This window comes from Dermatophagoides pteronyssinus, unplaced genomic scaffold (genome assembly GCF_027571235.1).
Source record: "Dermatophagoides pteronyssinus isolate colony J.1.1.1.1 unplaced genomic scaffold, Derpt_VIB-CSIC_2022.12 sq0003, whole genome shotgun sequence".
NCBI classification, from domain to species: Eukaryota; Metazoa; Arthropoda; class Arachnida; order Sarcoptiformes; family Pyroglyphidae; genus Dermatophagoides; species Dermatophagoides pteronyssinus.
This window is the reverse complement of record NW_027461527.1, coordinates 2,677,988-2,697,836: the sequence shown is the minus strand read 5'-3', so window position 1 is coordinate 2,697,836 and position 19,849 is coordinate 2,677,988. Positions and strand designations below refer to the sequence as shown.

The 19,849-nt window shown below is 28.4% G+C and overlaps 4 protein-coding genes across 4 annotated transcripts; 1 reads left to right on the top strand and 3 right to left on the bottom strand.

Annotated features, from left to right (window-relative positions):
- The first annotated feature begins 1,756 nt into the window (after nt 1–1,756).
- Nucleotides 1,757–5,202, top strand: ThrRS (threonine--tRNA ligase). The gene is made up of 8 exons (XM_075825234.1): nt 1,757–1,897; nt 1,964–2,138; nt 2,292–2,720; nt 2,793–3,168; nt 3,229–3,644; nt 3,707–3,952; nt 4,016–4,764; nt 4,825–5,202. Exons 3-8 carry the CDS (start codon nt 2,580–2,582, stop codon nt 5,159–5,161), a joined length of 2,265 nt encoding a protein of 754 aa, XP_075681349.1. The 5' UTR covers nt 1,757–1,897; nt 1,964–2,138; nt 2,292–2,579; the 3' UTR covers nt 5,162–5,202.
- On the bottom strand, nt 5,189–6,456 carry LOC113793682 (uncharacterized). Its single transcript, XM_027343744.2, has one exon. The coding sequence runs from the start codon at nt 6,336–6,338 to the stop codon at nt 5,211–5,213; it is 1,128 nt and encodes a 375-aa protein (XP_027199545.2). The 5' UTR covers nt 6,339–6,456; the 3' UTR covers nt 5,189–5,210.
- A 242-nt stretch (nt 6,457–6,698) lies between these two features.
- Nucleotides 6,699–15,586, bottom strand: LOC113793680 (protein unc-13 homolog B-like). Its single transcript, XM_075825233.1, is given in 21 exon segments — nt 6,699–7,693; nt 7,777–7,936; nt 7,998–8,307; nt 8,367–8,930; nt 8,999–9,223; nt 9,317–9,413; nt 9,472–9,684; nt 9,754–10,115; nt 10,187–10,255; nt 10,331–10,481; nt 10,551–10,648; nt 10,723–10,788; nt 10,875–11,090; nt 11,092–11,303; nt 12,365–12,471; nt 12,828–12,948; nt 13,012–13,231; nt 13,315–13,389; nt 13,466–13,559; nt 13,638–13,693; nt 13,751–15,586. Coding segments are annotated over 21 exon segments (5,649 nt in total). The 3' UTR covers nt 6,699–7,296.
- Nucleotides 15,587–15,593: 7 nt separating this feature from the next.
- LOC142646401 (uncharacterized) lies at nt 15,594–19,592 on the bottom strand. Its single transcript, XM_075825235.1, has 8 exons — nt 18,788–19,592; nt 18,248–18,277; nt 17,607–17,706; nt 17,388–17,505; nt 17,168–17,291; nt 16,851–17,006; nt 15,836–16,652; nt 15,594–15,732 (listed from the first exon to the last, which is right to left on the bottom strand). Exons 1-8 carry the CDS (start codon nt 18,813–18,815, stop codon nt 15,675–15,677), a joined length of 1,431 nt encoding a protein of 476 aa, XP_075681350.1. The 5' UTR covers nt 18,816–19,592; the 3' UTR covers nt 15,594–15,674.
- Between the last annotated feature and the right edge of the window lie 257 nt (nt 19,593–19,849).

Genomic DNA, 19,849 nt, shown 5'->3' with positions numbered 1-19,849 from the left:
TAAATAAGATAAGAAATTGTTCATTTTTTTTGAATAAAAAGTTCAGATCAATATTGTTATTTATTATGTAAATAAAACACCAAAAAAACCAAACTGAAATGTATATTTTCTATCTATTATTATCATCATTAACAAATCATTCCATTATTTTTATTTTGATTGAAAAATATAAAAGGATTTTTAATAATTTTCAATCTATACATGATACAAATGTTTGTGTGTATTATTCATTTGTTGGTTTATTTTGTTGATTTGTTTTGTTCATTATCATTTTTGTTTTTTTCTCTATCTATATATAAATGGATGAATGTGTATATGAATTTTTTTATTATTAAAAAATAAAAATTTGTAAAAACAAAAAAAATTCTCAAGATGATTATTTATGAAAATTTATGTAATTTGAATTAAATGGTTTTGGAATGGTTAGTAAAAAAAAATATGGTCGAATGCAATAAACGATTGGATCGGTAATGATTTTTACAATAGATTTCTTACATAACATGTAAAAATAACATGTTGTAAGAAATGCAATAACTTTTCTTACCTAAATTGGCTATACTTATCACAACAAATCTTTGGTGGTATATATGGAAATAAGCGATGGAAAACAAAAGCAAAAGCGTAATTAAGATGCATTGCTTTTCCTTAATCATCGAGTAGTGATATCAGTGATTATTTTTTAAATAAATCTGTAACTAAGGGAGAAATGATATGTTATCTTCTTAACATCATTATTTATTATATTTTTAAAATAATTCTTTTGCTAAATATGAATTTGATGATGATAATTTGTGTTTTATGATATGAAAAAAAGTTTCTCAGAATTTCAGAAATTTATTTAATCTGATTAAATGGATTTCAATGATCTATTTTAATATTTTTTCATCAGGTATGATTGTGATAACAAAAAAAAAAATTCTAATGCGTAGACAATTGATTTGATTTTGTTTTATTAGATAATTAAAAGTGCTAAAGAAAATTTGAGTTTCTTTTTGTTTTAAAAAAAAAAAAACAAAGAGGTTAAACAATTCGCAAAAAAATGTATTCCTTTAAAAGTTTTTTTGTTGTTCGTTTTTGTTTTTTTTATTCAAAATATCTTTTTTAAAACCATTGGGTATGTATATTGATATTTTGAAATTTTATTGTATTATTTTTGAAACAATTTTTAAATCTCTTTTTTTCAAATAAGAAGAAGAAATGAAGTGTGATGAACACGAATTTCTGACAATGGATAATAAATGTGATTGTAAAGTTCATTTTGAAAGAAAATCGGGAAAATGTGAATCAATATTTGGATATTGCAATCAAACATTTCAGTGCCGAAATGAAAAATTCAAATGTTCAGACAAAACTAAAGGCTACTGCAAGCCTAATTGTGGATATGAAACAGATAAAAATTGCGAAACGGGTTGCCAGTCAACTTATGAAGATGAATGTATCCCTATTGTTCAATGCGATGATAATTTAAAATGTTATGGTGAACAAGTGTGCTTAAAAGATGAATGTCAATGTCCAGAAGGTATACCGGATAAAAAATACTATTGTACACATTCGATAACAACAACATTTAAATCAACAACACATTCAAACTATTCAATAAATACTGAAAAATGTAGAAATCAAAACAATAGTAATCAAACATTTGATTTTTATAATGATACAGAGACTTTTAATTCAACACCATATTTCAATGAATCGATAGACAACAATAAAAATTTCAATAATTCCGATAATTCAACGGCTACAATTAAACCAGAAAGTAATGTATGGTTTATTGTACGTATTGTTGTAAATGGAATTTTAATTGTAATTTTATTTGTAATTTTAATTATTATATATCTCGTTTTTTCTAAAATAACTGCTGTTAACGAACCATTGCCATCCCAAATTACTCATGGTAATTTTAATTTTATCTTATGTTCAATCAAATTTAATTTTCAAAAATATTTTATTTCTTTCCTAGAAAATTATGCATTTATTCCACCAACGCACGAAAATCGAGATATAAATGAAAATACACCACAAATTCCAGATTCGGAAACAAATGATGAAACAGAATGTTGATTCACAATAAACAAATAAATCAATCCATCCCAATGTCGATTTATTGGTCATAAAAAGCGAGCTAATTTTTTTAGGTATTTTCATTTTTATATACTGATTAAATATATGCATTACTAATTATTACCTCATTTACCGCATATCATCGTCGTTCCTGGATCAAATGCATCGTCATTGTTCCTGCATCAAATACATTGTCATCATTCTTGTCTCAATCGAACAATGTATAGTCAAATATTATGAGTACAAATAAAGTGGATTTTTTCAAAAAATCTGATTCTGGACATCATTTTCCTATCAATATTTAATTAATCATTGACGCGTTTTATCCCTGATTATTCAGAAAAACAAATTTCAAAAATTTTCTATATCGACACGAAACGTTCACTGAGGTAGAAAACTGTAAAGGCATGCGGCCACCGTTGATTTTATGATGAGCAATACTTGAATAAGTCTGATGTATTTGTTTCGGACACGTTTCTTTCCTACGAGTTTATAATTGTGATAAAATTCTTTTGATGAAATTTCCATTATTTTTTGTATCAACTTCATCCTTTAGATATTATTATAGCTTTCATCATAAATTTCAACTACAATATCATCTTCTAAAACATCAACTACAGTATATTCATTCGAGAAAAATTCATAGATTTTCGACGGTCAGTAATGTTTTTTTTAAAGTAATAATGAGAATGTGTTCATTTGCTATAATTTTCGAATTGTAAATAAAGAATTTTAAAATGGCAGCCGAAGTAGAACAAAAAATCAGCAACATGACATTGAATGATTTGAATCCACAACCTGATTTCATTGCTAAACGTTTAGAATTGTGGGAAAAATTTAAAAAACGTTATGAAGCTGAATTGGCCGATAATCAAAGCAAAAGTATTGAAATTACAATCGTTGCTAAGAATAAAGATGGAGAAACAAGAGAAATCAAGGGTAATAGTTGGAAAACGTGTCCGATTGATGTGGCCAAACAGATTTGTCCGAAATCTTTTTGTGATACGTTAGTTATTTCTAAAGTTAATAATGAACTTTGGGATCTCGAACGTCCGCTTGAAGGAAATTGTACTTTAGAATTTTTAACCTTTGATTGTTTTGAAGGTATTAAATTTATTTTTAAAATGAAGAATTTTTTTCACTATGATTCAATTTTTCCTATAGGAAAACAAGTATTTTGGCATTCGACAGCACATATTTTGGGCGAATCTTTGGAAAGAATTTATGGTGGTCATCTTTGCTATGGACCTCCAATTGAAAATGGTTTCTATTATGATATGTATTCATCAGGCTGTTGTAGCGGTGATACCGATCTTAGTGCTGTCACACAGGCTCACTATCCATCTATCGAGAATTCAATGAAATCTATTTGTAACGAAAAACAACCATTCGAACGTTTAGAATTGACCAAAGACGAATTATTGGAAATGTTCGCCTATAATCAATTTAAAGTTCGTATTTTAAAGGAAAAAGTTAAAGAGCCAAAAACTACCGTTTATCGTTGTGGTAGTCTAATTGATCTTTGTCGTGGACCACATGTAAGACATACCGGATTTGTCAAAGCCTTTAAAGTGACCAAGGTGATTTTTTTAAATTTTATATTTAAAAATGATTTTCATTAATTTTTAAATTGAATCATTAGTCATCATCGTCATATTGGGAAGGTAAAGCTGATGCAGAAGCATTACAACGAGTTTATGGCATTTCTTTTCCGGATTCAAAACAATTGAAAGAATGGCAACGATTTCAAGAAGAAGCCGCTAAGCGAGATCATCGAAAAATTGGCCGTGAACAAGGTCTTTTCTTTTTCCATGAACTTAGTCCGGGATCATGTTTTTTTACTCCACGCGGAGCATTCATCTACAATACTTTAATTGATTATTTAAAGGTAATTTTGTGTAATCTAAGAAAAATTGATCACAATATTCATTTATAAAAAATTGATCCATAGAGTGAATATCGTAAACGTGGTTTTCAGGAAGTTGTTTCGCCAAATATTTTCAACATGAAATTATGGCATATTTCTGGCCACGCTGAACATTATGCAGATAATATGTTTCAATTTGAATTGGAGAAAGAAAAATTTGGTCTCAAACCAATGAACTGTCCTGGTCATTGTTTAATATTTGATTCGGATATTCGTTCATGGCGTGATCTACCACTTCGTCTTGCCGATTTTGGTGTATTACATCGTAACGAATTGTCTGGAGCATTAACCGGTTTGACTCGTGTTCGTCGATTTCAACAAGATGATGCCCATATATTCTGTACGATCGATCAGATAAACAAAGAAATAAAGGGCGCATTAGACTTTTTGAATGCTGTTTATTCGCTTTTTGGTTTCACTTTTGATCTTTGCCTATCGACTCGACCTGAAGGTTATCTAGGCGAACTAGCTGTTTGGGACCAAGCCGAAAAAGCTTTGTCCGATGCATTGAACGAATCGGGTTTAAAGTGGAAACTGAATCCCGGTGATGGTGCATTTTATGGCCCTAAAATTGATATCACCATTAATGATGCATTACGTCGACCACATCAATGTGCAACCATTCAATTAGATTTTCAACTACCCATTCGATTCAATCTTAATTATTCGGCTGAAGATGGAACGAAAAAACGTCCGGTTATTATTCATCGAGCAATATTAGGTTCAGTAGAACGATTTATTGCAATTTTAACTGAAAACTTTGCAGGAAAATGGTATTATTATTATTATATTGTTTTTTATATTAAATAATTGTCATTTTTGTTATCCTTCAGGCCATTTTGGTTATCACCCAGACAAGCTATTGTTCTTCCTGTTGGACCAAGTTGTAATGAGTATGCTGAAAAAGTACGACAACAATTACATGATGCTGGATTTCAATCTGCTTGTGAATTAGATCCAGGTTTAACTATTAATAAAAAAGTACGTAATGCACAATTGGCACAATTCAATTTTATTCTGGTGGTCGGTGATAAAGAATCAGCCAACAATACGGTCAATGTTCGTACTCGTGACAATAAAATTCATGGAGAAATTTCTATCACCGATTTGATTGAAAAATTTAATAATTTCAAATTAGAAAAAACTATAAATGCTGAAGAAATTTTCTAAAAAAAATTATTGAAATCAATAAAAAAATATTATCACAATCATTTTATTATTATTTATTTTTGATTTTTAAAAATCTCAAATTGTTTAATAAACGATTTATATGCACCTGAACATCATATATTCGTTGATTTTTTTTATCCATTAGTTGTCGTCTGGTCGATTGTTGATTATCTTGCATCAATGTAATACGTGGAATTTCATCGGGATTGTTCCAAAATTGAAACAATTCCTTATAACAATCAAGTTGGCGTATTATTTCAAGTGCATTGATAGCTTTGATGCTATCTATTTGTGATAATACTCGCCCCGTTCCTATTCCAATCAATGATTTTATATCTCTGATGACCATTTCTTTGACAGTTTGAAAGAATAATTTATCGATATTATTTTGAGCAATATTCTGAAATGTTAAATTCAAGCTTGATGGGTTTGAAAATCGTTCATTTAGAGATCGTCTGTCGTTCAATTGTAGAAAATTTACATGATCATCATTCCAGATTAATTTTTTTGGTTCGATAGCCACCTGCTGTTCGACATTCGATACTGAAGGTATTTGCTCATTGATTTTATAAATAAATTTTTTTAAGAGTGGATAAAATTTTGAATCTAATGATCTGAATGTAGATGAAGTGATTTTGGTCATGAACAATTGCATCAACTGTTGTGTTATGGATGAATCATGTTGTTCAATGATGGAAGCTAATAATTTTTCCGAATCGTTGCGAATACTTTGATCAATATGGGTACTACCACAGCTAACAAATGTCATAATCATCATTAACGTTGGTGAAAATTGTGATCGATTATCAGATTTAGGACAAGCATTGATTTTTTTAAAATAAATACGTAATGCTTTCAACACTTCCGAACGAACACGGTTATCATCATCAGTAAGATATCGACAGATGATTTGTATTTGTTCACCATCATACAATTGACTATCATCTTGCGAAATTATCTTATTGAATTTGGTTAAATAGATTAATTTGAGCTTAGTATTGATTGAAGAATTTGATAAAAATCTTATCGGGTCAATCGATTCGATTGTCGAATTAATTTGGATCTTTTTCGCCTTGATTTCGGGTCTGGCTTCATTAAGATGTTTGGGTAATATTTTTCCGGCTTTCAATTTAATCTTTTGGAAATCACTATTTTTCTTCTTTCTTTTTCTGGCCATTATGCGGAAAAATTTAACATAAAAAATAGATATTTAGAACTGAAATGAAATTCAAAGAAAAAACATCGAATCCAATGATGATAAAATAAATAAATATTCGCACGTGTGCGTATTTCTTGCTTATCGGCTATTTCGACCCAAAAAGATCACATCAGATCATTTTTGATTTCGAATAAATCATTCGATTTTTGCAATGTCCATTTGATAATCTTAAAATCAAATTAATCTTTTTTTTTATTATTCACTTGTAATATTTGAATAAAATTTTTAATTAAGTGCACTCTTTATTTGGGTGGTATAGAAAAATAGTCTTTTTTTTGAATAATCAAAAAAAAATGAAGAAATTTACAAATAACAACAAGAAAACGAGAAAAAAAATGCAAACAGGATAAAGAAACGAATAAAATGCAAATATACAAATTTTTGCTCTAAAATATTTTTTTTCATTTGTTACATTGATTATATTGATAGATATGATGATATGGAAAATGAAAATATAACATCAACAAACAAACAAAAAAATATTAAATGTATCAAGTATAGATTCAATGTGCAAAAAAAATGCGGGTAAGTTTGTGTGTGTGTGTGTGTGTGTGTATTGGCAATATATAAAACTAAAATTAAAATTGCAAATCACAAATTCAATGTATAAAAATACGAAAAAATATGGATGGTGTGTGTGTGTGTTTTGGCTTGAAATGATGTAATTTCAAAGAACAAAAAAAAAGAAATCAGCAAAAAAATTTTCATATAATATTGGCACTCACCTGAGAGGTGTGTGTGTGTTCTGTGTCTGTATATGTTTTTGTTTCGGCTATAAAAATGTGAAAAAAAAAATTTCAAATCAACGATATGATCCAGAATGATAATTCATTTTCTTCATTTTTGTGATAATGTTACCAAGAAAAAAATAGAGTATATTTACACAAACACACTGATAATGGTGTATAGTATTGCTTTAGGAAACAATGGCTGTAACACCAGAATTTGGTGCCATTGTTGTTTGTGGTGATTGATTTACATTGATCGATTGATTATTAACTGCGGGATTATTACCGACAGCAGTTTGATTAGCTGCTAATTCATCATTACGAACATCGGATTTAAGTTTAACAAATTCTTTGGCAACTTCATCGGTATTTCGTTGTGATAATATTCGTAAAATTGTCCAACCAGTTTCATCCATATGAACACGACGACCTAATGGTAACCAACAATTACAATTACCTTGTTCAGCAATATCAGCTAATTGCAGTATACAAACACCAACTAAACGATCTTCTCTTGCAAAACAATAATCTTTGACTGATATATGAAGTTCGAATGAAGTTGGTTCATCTTCATTACCGATAATACTGTTCATATTATAATAATTATAATAAAGAGAAAAATAATTTTACATTCAAAATAAACGAATCTTATCTTCAATCAAACTTACAAATAAAATGTTTCATTAAATTTTGGTGACCAATTATTATGTTTGGATTTAGTAGCAAATTTTCGTTTCTTATCACTTAAATGTGGTCCAATCATATTAACTTCGACAAACGGTTTGAACATTGTTGTATTTGGCCATTTAAGTTCATTACATGCAACGACTAAATGAAATCCAAAATTATTATGAAATTATCATTACAAATAGAAATTTTGAATACTTACTTTTAACGGTAACTTTGTGTTCACCCGAATTTGGATGCGTAAATAAATCAACCTGTATGGATATTTCACCAACTGGTCCATCTTCTTGTGTGGGTAAATCTTGTTTAGTTTGAGTTGTGACAAATTTTTTAATCAAAGTATCAGTTGTTTGTGTATACATTGATAAGGCATTTCGTAATGATTGTAGATCTGGACTTTTATCCAAAAATGTTTTCTTCAAACCGTTACCATTTGCATGGAAAAATTGTTTCATTGTTTCTAATGAAACATCTAATACGGCACATTGTCGTGGATTTAGATTCTTTTCAAACTGTAATGAAAAATTTATCATAAAATCATTGAAGAAAATCATTGAAAAAAAATACAAACCTCAATAACACCAAGATTAGTTAATCGATTTGCTGACAGATTATTCTTGAATAAACGGCCAACATCTTCAATTTTAGCATTCGGTAAACTTTGAAGTATAATATTCTTTTCATTCATCGGTGGCAATACAATTGTCTTTTCTAATGTATTCATTACTAATTTCCATAATTCTTTTAACAAACGTTTGAATACAGTCTTTTCACATGATTGTGCAAATTGTGATAATTTGCCATCCAAAAGATCCATAAGCGGATGTAATATAAGATCAGCATCTGCAGCCACTTCAGGACCACTTTTTAATGCTTGTAATTGTTGTGCTGAATTACCTGAACTTCCTTTTACTTGACTCAATAATTGTCCTAATTCTGCTACACTCTTTTTGATTGTTGGTTCTAAACTTTTACCAAATATAGCACTTAATTCATCAAGATTACTATTCAAAGTAACTTGAAGATCTTTCAATATATCGGCTGCATCTGTTTCAAGTTTTTCACCACCCATCGATTCAAACATTTTTTCCAATTGTACACGTAATTGTTGAATATTGTTCATAAGAACACAAGCCTTAAATATTCAGGAAAAAAATAAGCGTTTTTATAAAAAAAATAAATTATCAACAAAAAGTAACTTACAATTTTTTCATTTTTACAATTATTAGTTGCAAAATCTCTTTTGACAATATTAACATAGGCAGTTAAAACTTTAACAATTGTTTTAGCAAAACGTTTCATATAACGTTTTACAATTTCCGGATCTGGACATTCAAGTTTTTGTATAACATCAAAACATTGTGTTAATTGTGTAAAAACATCGACAACCGAATTTGAAAATAATGAATGTTCCGAACTATGTTGAAACTATGTTTTCATTCAAAAATAATTACAAACAAAAAAAAACATATACAATTAATGTGAAACTGTCACATAACTTATTTTAAACAAAATACATACACCATCTTTTTTATCACGCATATAGGCACCATTAACATATTCAAGTGAAACATCATCATTTTCATTTAACCATTGCATAACGAATGGTTCAAACCAACTAAAATAAAATAGAATTGGAATTTATGTTTAGTTTTATAAGATTTCGCATAACTTACGCTGGATAACCGGGTACAACATCTTTAAATTGAGGTATATCACGACAATATGTATTATAAAACCATTTACATTTAAAATGTAAATTCATATATGCTGAACTTAAACAAAGACGATGTTGTTCATGTTCTTCTAATGCAAATTTCATATCACTTGAAAAAAATGTCCACATTGATGCAGCGCTTAAATGTCCAATATTAAATTCTTGTGGAAATCTATCATGGAAAAAATTTTTTATTAATTATATTTTATCTTAATGATTTTTTAAAAAAAAGACAACTTACTGATTCAATACAGGTGAATAGCTATTTTTATCTTCTTCAATTACCGATACCATTAATGCAACTAATTTATGCCAAAAATCTAGATTATGTAAACTAGGTCCAGCATCATCTTGTGGATTTTCTTGTTTTTTATCCGTTGGTTCAGTTTGAAATTCTGTACCATAAAGATTTGTACAATTTTCAAATAAAAATTGATACGTTGATCGAAGGCATGCTTTGGCACAATCTTTAACAACTTGACTGGCACGTGGTGGGCTAGATAATTCTTGAACTTTCATACGAAAAAATGTTATACTTGTTAATAAATCAACAGTAGATTTTAAATCTTGTAAACGTTCAGGTGATGAAGCGGGAAAATTATTCTGTATGGTGTGTATGAAAACAAAACAAAAAATCATTACACACAAATTACTAATTCATCATCGATACTTACTCTATACATTGATAAATCTATTCGTAATGAATTATGTAGCTGATCTAATAGTTTAATGAATTTCTCTTTCTGTGAACAAAACAAAAAAAAATCAAAATGTAAAAATCGAAATACAAAAAATTTCAAACATCAACAAATAATTACTCCGAAATTGGAAGCTGCAAAACGATCACTAGCCGATACATTTGATGATGCTGAAGTATGGGCATAATAGGCATTTATATTTGCCAATAATGTGCTCATAACTGCTGGTACACCTTGACAAAGATATTTAGTTGATAAACAATGAAAATGACTATATGGTAATTGAACAAAAAAATTATCATTTAAAATTAGTGATTGGAAACAAAAATCAATAAATTACGTCATCGCCTGATATATCGATTCGATTCCATATCGCATAGCAAATTCATCCACAATTTCTCGAGCCGGATAATCAAAATAAACTTTCCATGCATCATCCTTTTTTTGTTGTAATTATGATATTTTTGCAATTAAAGTTTTATCTTTTTTTTTGTAATTTCATTTATACTTACGCCTTTATAGTCTGGAAGTTTAACGGAACCACTATGGACGGTTTCACACAAATAATGGAAGAGATTCTATACATTGGACAGAAAAACAAAATGATTGAATTTTTTTTCGAAATAAAAACATGATAATTTTTTTTTTGATTTTCGAAACTAACTTCATGTAGGCAAGTATATTGTACATGATATGGTGCAACTTTTTCTTCGCCTTTAATTTCAACACTAATATGTAAACGTATAGCACCAGAAACTGCAGATTTATCTGTACGTTTTTCCAAATTATACCATACATCCATTTCACCGCTTAATGTTCGAACTTCGATAATTGTTTGTCCAAGAAAATCATCCGATTCACGTGTTAATTTTTGTCTTAAGTTTTGATTTTAGATCATTATCTTCATCCCAAACACGAACTTTAATTCTATCACTTGAATTATGACATTCAAAATAGAATTTTTCATTCCAAACAGGATTTAAATCTTGCGGTACTGTTCGTGTACGTTTTTTAACTTTTCCAACCTGTGTTGTTACATATGGATCACTAGTTCCACTTTTATCTTTAGCTATTAAACCTTGTGCACAAATCACTATTGAGTGATGGAAAAAATTGGCCAAAAAAATGGTTAATCGAATTGAATCAGAATGAAATGATTTGGGAGAGAGAGAGAGAGAGAGAGAGAGAGAAAAAAGGAGAAGAATCGAAAACATTTATGGATAGAAAAAAAAGGAAGGAAGTGTAAAATATCAATTGATTGAATTAATGAATAATGGATCCAGGATATAAAGGTTTAGGTTAATACATGCCTGTGATGGTGATTTTGGCCGACCAGTTACTGTCAAGCATCACCTGTTCGGCTTTTTGCATTTCTTCAATATGTAATGCAGAATTAACAGCAAAAACGTCTCTGATTATTTTTTATTTTTTTAATTGTTTAGTATTTTTTTCAAGGAATTTTTAGATTTTGTTTTGTTTTTTTCGTTAGTAAAATAGTAGAATAGGACGGGAAATGAAAGTAAATTATTCATCATTATTCAATTCAGGGAGGCAACAATAAACGAGCGAACCAAAAGAATTGAAATATAGCCAACAACAACAACAAAAAAAAAGATAGACAGGAAAAGAGAAGAAGTCAGTTAATAAATAGATTATCAGATCAATAATAATTAAAATTTTTAAAACAAAAAAATGCGACTAATAAACTAATTAAATTAGTGATAATGAACAGCCAACAAAACAACAAGTGAATCTATAGTGATTATCAACAGTAAGTAACACGCACACAAAATTGTAATTTTTTGGTGACAAAAAAAAAGAGTGCATAAAATCAATTCAATTCAATTTTTTTTTGTGGTTAAAAAAGATTCAACATTTGTTAATTCAGTGTATTAAGTGCGTTAATGTTTCATTTCGAAATGAAAAAATCTATTTACAGAATGCAAGATTAAGTGAGTGAATAGATCATCCGTTTCATTGATTTTGATTGTGTTAATTGATTGAAACGTGATGGAATGGGATGAGTAAATGAATTTCAAGATAAAGGATGGATTTATTTGATTGGGAATTATATACACTATAAAATGATTGTGAATCATTTGATAGCGGATAAATCATCAATTCGGGAATATTCGGGTTAATCTAGGGACCTACCAGTAATGGCAATTTTAGCTGACCATTTAGATGTGCCATCAAGAACGCTTTGTTTGACGGCTTTCATATGTCCAGAGTGGCTTTTTTGATCCACACCGAACACGTCCCTGTTTGTTTGTTACATAATAATTTCAAACAATAATAATTAACAATTTATGATCATTTTCAGTCTGGTTTTGGTATTTTACAGTATCAGAAAAAAAATTTTTCAATAAATCATAAAAAATGATAATGAAAACTAAGAAGACATGGGTACATTTCTAATCAGAAATATTTTGAAACAAGAATTTCTATTTCTATTTACTATTTTTTTTTTGTACAATTTTTAGTGATTGAATTTAAATCTCACTCAAACTCACTACGCTAAAGCAGTAACAACAACCAAATGAAAAAACAAAACGAAATCTACATATATTAATAAGCAATATCTAATGATTTTATATTTGAAAATAAGAATTTAAACCTTATCATTTCGAATATTTCTGGTTTTTCTCGTTCACGAATTTTCATTCGTTCTTTCATTGCCATTATAATGTTATTTGCTTTATCTTCGGCACCATGTTTTGAACTTTTTTCAGCAGCACCTTTTAAAAAATTATTTTAATTAAATTGGTGTTTAAATTATGAGAAAAAAAACCGTAACATACGTTGTAGACAATCAGCATTGAGTAAATCTTTACATTTTTCATGACATTTTACACCACATTCAGTACATCGTACACCTTGACGAGCAATACCCCATAATAAACCTTCACATTCATAACAATATGTTGGACTTGTTGCTGTCCAAAGTTGAAAATTATGTGGTGTTGTACTGGAAATCGGATAAATCAATGCCTGTAATGTTTTCTTGTAGACATGTGTTTTCTGAATGAAAAAAATATTCCCAATACAAAAAAGATTCAACCGTAAATTAGAAAAAATTTCCGTTTTTTGAATTCTAAATTTACCAATTCTTCATCGTTTAACGATGCACGTGGGATGGCTGATGTTAAACCAGCATTTCTTTTGTTGGCAGCCATTGTCTTTTGACGATGAAATCAAATGATAAAATGATTAAAAGGTTTTCATCAAAAAAACCAAAAAAATAAAAAAACATACCTTCAAAACTAATTCACTAACTAATGGAATAGATTTTTTGCGTGGTCGTATGTCAGGCATTGCATCGATTCCACTGAAAAATGGATTATCACCACTATGATCATTGAATAAGATAGCAAATGAAATGAATTGCGAAATGAATCAATAGAATATTCTATTTATAAAAATTTACCCAATTCTGAAGCCAAGACTTTTGAAAATATCGCTTACTTCAGGTCTTCCACCACCCTATTGAATTCAATCGAAAATATTATTCGGTAAAACAAATCATCAGATATAACAAACCTCATTAAGATGAGAATTAATCTTATTAAATGCATTGATCCAACGTGCACGTGCTTTGGACATTCCTTCAGTACTTGTAGGTACAATTAATGGACCATCAAACATGCTAGTCATTCTTGGTGGACTTTTTCTACCAACTTCTTCGGAAAATGTAACACTTTTTGCTGCAGATGGTTCATTTTTTATTGAACCATGTAAATCGATCAAACCACCACCACCATTATCAACCATCTGTTGTTCATCATTATTGACAAGAGAAGATTCAATGCCAGCAAATGGACTTGAATCATTAATGGCATTACTGACAATTGATGTGACAGAAGTTTGATTATCATTCAATTCGCCTAATTCTTTTAGTTCAGATTCTGTCAATTGTGTTGCATACGGATCAATCATATCCGATTGATTAGTATTTTTGATCGTTTTATCATTATTGTTTAAGGCAGTTGTTGTATTGATTAATTCATTACTACTATTACTAATAACAATGGATGGTGTTGTAAAATCTATTGTCGATTTTGGTATTTGTATTGAATCATCTAATTGTTTATTTGCTGATTGAATACTATTCTGTTTGAGCTGATTATCAAAATTATTAACAAAAGGTGAATCATGTATAAAATGATTTTGGTCATGTTGTTGTTTTTGTTGAACATTGTTGTACCAATTATTATTATTATTATTATCTGTCATTCCTTGAACATTTTGGTCATCAATTCCTAATTGTGTTTGTTGATTATTTTGTTTATTATCTAATTCCATTGTTTCGAATTGAGCTTGTCGTCTTGACCAATTCTCTTCAAATTGTTGATCAAGGAAATCCTGTTCACTTTGCCAATCACCATTAGCATCACAATTAACAATATCACTGGAAAGGGTGTCTTGAGAAATCATTTTTTTCGGACTATGATCAGATTGTTGTTGTTGTTGCTGCTGTGACAACGATAATGGCGGAAATTCAATTGTTGCTGATGACGATGTTGGTTGTTGTTGTTGTTTTTGTTGTTGTTCGAAACCAATATTCTGATGATGATCAAGGACATGCACCGGATATGCATTAGTGATCTTTTGATCATTGACAACATGTTGTTGTTGTTCAGCATGAATTTCATTATTCATAATAGTCTTTGTATCCTGTTCTAAATTTAATATCGGAATGTCATTCATTACCGTCATCATGGCATCATTATTATTCAAAATAGATTGTGGAGGAATAGGCGATTGTTGTTGTTGTTGTTGTTGTTGTTGCCGTTGCTGTTGATTATTATTATTATTTGCATTTGGTGCCGGCGGAACGATGATTACCGGTTGAAACAAATTACCCGTTTGATTATTATTATTCTGAACAAAATTGGTTGCATTCGAAACAGTATTAAAACTTCCGTTAACAATAACAGGAGTAGCAGCTTTATTCATTGAATCATGGATTAACATTTTATTTTGTTGTTGTTGTTGTTGTTGTTGTTGAATGACAGATTTTCTTCTCTGTTCAGCAATATGTTCATCATTTTGCTCTAGGGCACCTTGTCGTTCTAAACTTGGTTTACGTATTGCTTTTCGTCGTTGTTTAAGTCGATATGATGATGGATCTGGTTGTTCAAAAATATCTGTTGATGTTTTTTGAAATGTTTCATCATTCAATTGTTGATGAGAATGTAGATGATTATCTAAATTTTTATTTCCTGACATAATCTGTTGTTGTTGTTGTTGTTGCGATTGATGTGATAATTGATTCGTGACTGTATTATTCGAAATGAATAACGGTGGCTGTTGTTGTTGTTGTTGTAGATTATCTTGTTTAAAAATTTGTTGTTGATTTTGATGAGAAAAATTCATATCTCGAAATTCATTTGGCTGTTGGTTTTGTTGTTGTTGTTGTTGTAAATGATATTGCTGTATAGTTGTTATTTGTTCTTGTGTTAGATTAATTTGTTTTAGGAAATTGTAGACTTTTACTTAATGGTATTTGTGGCATTTTACGTCTATTATTTATATTATTAAAATAGAAATTTGATCGACAAGAAGAAATTTTTTATTTTCAATCAAATCAATTGATTCAAATTGCTAAAGTTCACAAATACTTACCCTTCTTTATTTTTTGCATTAATATTTCCGCTACTATTATTATTGTTGTTAATAATATTATTGACATTGATTTGAGGCAATACACGACGAGGACGGCTATTGTAATAAAGTGAATCCTGAAATCCAAATCCTGATCCGTCTTCTTGTGATGATGGTTGTTGAGACTGAAGATTGCTATGACTATTTACATTAACAATACCAATGTTTTTATTCTGACAAATTTTTTTTTGATATTGACTTCGGATAGCATCGATATCGGTACAGCCACCAAATGGTAATTCACGTTTTGGTCTTGAATGATGAAAAGAATGTGCCACTGGAACTATTTGATCATCATCATCATCATCATCAATATCATTCAATGGTTCAATAAAATTCTGTTCACCATCATCATTATCATCATAATCAACATTGTTATCAATATCATCTTTATTTTTTTCATTATTATCATTGTCAAGGATATTTTGTTCTTGTATAGTACTTGGACTATCAATAAATTGTTGTTGATTGTGATTAGAATGATAGGAAACACAACCATATTGTTGTTGTTGTTGTTGTTGTTGTTGAATGGTATTTGATTGATCTATATCGATTTTATTATTCGTAATAGAGGCCATTGTGATATTATTATTATCATTCACATGACTAGTACTATTATTATTATTATTTTGTTGATTATTAATATTATTTTTAAAATTTTTTGATATCGTTTCGAATTGTGATGAGGACGAATTTGCTTGATGATATGATCCATATTGATTCTGTTGATTTGGAAAGCTAATATCACTTGTATAATCGCTATCTTCTGAAAGACCGGCTTGAATATTAATAATGATAACAATAAAAAAAAAATAGGTATAAGAATTTCGATTGACAACAATGAAAAAAAAAAATAATATTATTATTTCATCAAAATGAAAAGAATTTTATTGACATTGAACAAGCGGAAATTTTTTTCTTTTTTTTATAAATTTACAATGAAAACAAACAAATAAAAAAACTGAACAAAACTTACAATAAAGTTGATGACCATGAAAATGGGAATCCTTATCAATGTTATAGGCACAAACTTGTTCAACTTGTCCACCACCAATGGTTGTTTGTTCCAATTGTCCAATATTGACATAATTTAGATTCCTATTAAATTCATTTACATTGTCCAATTGGGTTTCTAAAATAAAAAGAAAAAGAAAAAAAAATATTGTGAAATGTAATTCATTATCCATTTGTGTTAAATAAAGCATGATGATGATGTCAATCTATAGCTAATCAATTAACGACTATGAACGAACAAACAAACAAAAAAAAATATATAACGAAATCAATGTTTACCATATACAGGCTCAAAATGTGTTTCAATCAGTAAAAAATTTCCCGTTGAATTACATGTACCAAGTATTTCATCATTCAATACACGAAGATCTGCATCGATTGATTGCCATTGACCACCGGAAGCCTTTGTAATATATGAACAGAAATATAATTAATGAAAAACAATGGCGAGAAAAAAAATTTTCACATGAAAAAATATAACCAAAAAAAAATTGCATACTTGTTCTAAAAATGGAACATCATTCAAAGGCACACAAATATAACCGATAATTTTATCCCATAATATTCCTTTATTCCATAGCTCGATTATTAGATTTGTATCCAGTCTACTTGTTTCGCTATTTTTTGTTGTTGTTGTTGTTATATTTTCATTGTTAAAATTAAAATATTTTTCGATTATTTTCAATTTCAATTTATGAATAAATTTTTTTATACATACAAAATAAAATCCTGTTCCCAACAGGGATTACATCCTTTGACGGCAACCGTTGTCGATTTAACATTTTCAAGTTTTACGGCCACATACGTTGTAAATTCCGCTTTTTTTTGTTACAGAAAAAAAATTGACGTAAAAAAGAAATTTTTTTTTTATTAAATTCAATATTTGAAACAGAAAAAAAAATAATAAAACAGACGCAAAATGATTGTATCTAAGTAAATTTTTTGTTGATGATGATTTCAAACGACATTTGTTTTTTTTTCTTTCAATGAAACTTTAGAATGGAACTCTATTGTATTTAAACAATTTAGAAATATGATCTGAAATCAAATTCTTTGGAAAAAAATATCGTCATCCAAAATCAAAAATCAACAATGGAACTCGAGATACAATCTATGTATTCTACTATCATTGATCAATAATGAAATTTTGAAGAAGAAGAAAAAAAATACGATAATAAATATTGATATCACAAAATTGAAAATGTCAAACATAAATTGAACCTGATTAAATTTGAGTTGAGATTACAGCAAAAAAAAACAAAAGATATTTATTTATCGATTTTAATAATGATGAAATTATATTTATTTAAATGACAGCAATCAATGAATAGAATAAAATAAAACCAATCAAATACATACCATCATTTCCTAATAGCTTGGCTTTTCGTACTTTTGATGATGAATTTTTTTATTTATTTATTTGTTGAATGTGTTTCCATACGGTTTGATCGATAAATTATTTTAGGATAAAGTAACAGATAAAGAGAGAATGGGAGATAAAAGATAGAAAGATCAGAGAATTAAATTTGAAATCAATATTATGATATTTTATCATGAATTGTTGATATAAAAATAGATAAAAATTGTATTTGATTTTGAGAAAAAAAATGAATGTCATTTCATAGGAAATGAGTACGGAGAAAAAAAAGTTAAATTGTCAGATAAATAAGTAAATATATTTTTTTTTTTGCCAAACCAAACCAAGAATAATGATGTCAATACAAAAATAAATATTTGTTTTTGTTTTCATTTTCAATGTGAAAAAATAACAATATAATTCTATGGATTGTTTTTCATTTTTTCAATTTTTTTTGTTTTGTTTTGTTTTTTTTGATGCATTAAACAAAAATTGATTTATGATTTCAATGGGAAAAAAATAATAATAATGTTGAAACATACCGGTTACCGAAAGTAGATAAGTTGACATGATGATGATGATGAGGATAAAATAGTGATTGTGATGATAATTTAAAAAATAATGGTAGTGATGAAATTGTAACAAAATTTGATTCAATAGAATCTTTTAAGAATTTTTTTCGATTAATTATCGAATGTGATTGAAAAATATTATTTAAAAAATAGGTTGTTATCGTATTGATAAAAACGATGAAGGTGGTAATAGCGTTGATAGTGGTCGATATTGTTACGACAATTGTCACAAAGTGAATGGACATTTTTTTTTATTTTCATTGAAAAATGAATCTATTGATACCAATGAGGATGATAATGGTGATTATTATTTGGAAGAAAATGATGATGATGATGATTATGTAATTCAACGAAATTGTATGAATACATTTTTTTCATCATATATTTTCGATAATGACCTTAATCTCATTTGATTTTCATTACCTCGTTTTATTTACCACCATCATTATCGTCCACATCATCATCATCGATCACCACAAATGGTGTCGATAGATGAAATCATTGATCAGCATGAGACTAATGTAATGTTAATGTTAATTTTTTTCAATGCAAATATTGTTGTTGATATTCAAAACATCAAATGGTAATTGTTGATCAAAGATTTAAGTTAAAACAAAAAAACAAAAACAAGTCAATCCAATAAAGAATGGCACACAAAACAAAAACAAAAAAAAATGTCAGATCATCATTGAATCATAAACACATTTCTAAAAAATTTAAAGAAAACAACTTTGAATGAATAAAATATCGATGAACTTGTGGTTAATTTTTTTTAATTTTTTAATTTTTGCTTCTGAAGAAAAATAAATAAATTAACTTTTCCGGTTCACATACAGACACACATTAACAGATTAAACATAATAAATTATCCATTGATCGGTTTATTTGTTTGTCTGTGTGTGTGTGTTGGTGTTTGTATATCATTTGATCAATTGATTAATAAAGAATCTTCTGTATTGAATACAAAAGTCAGACATAAATGGTATTTAATGTTGATAGTGATTTTTCTGATGAATTAAAAAAAAAGAACGA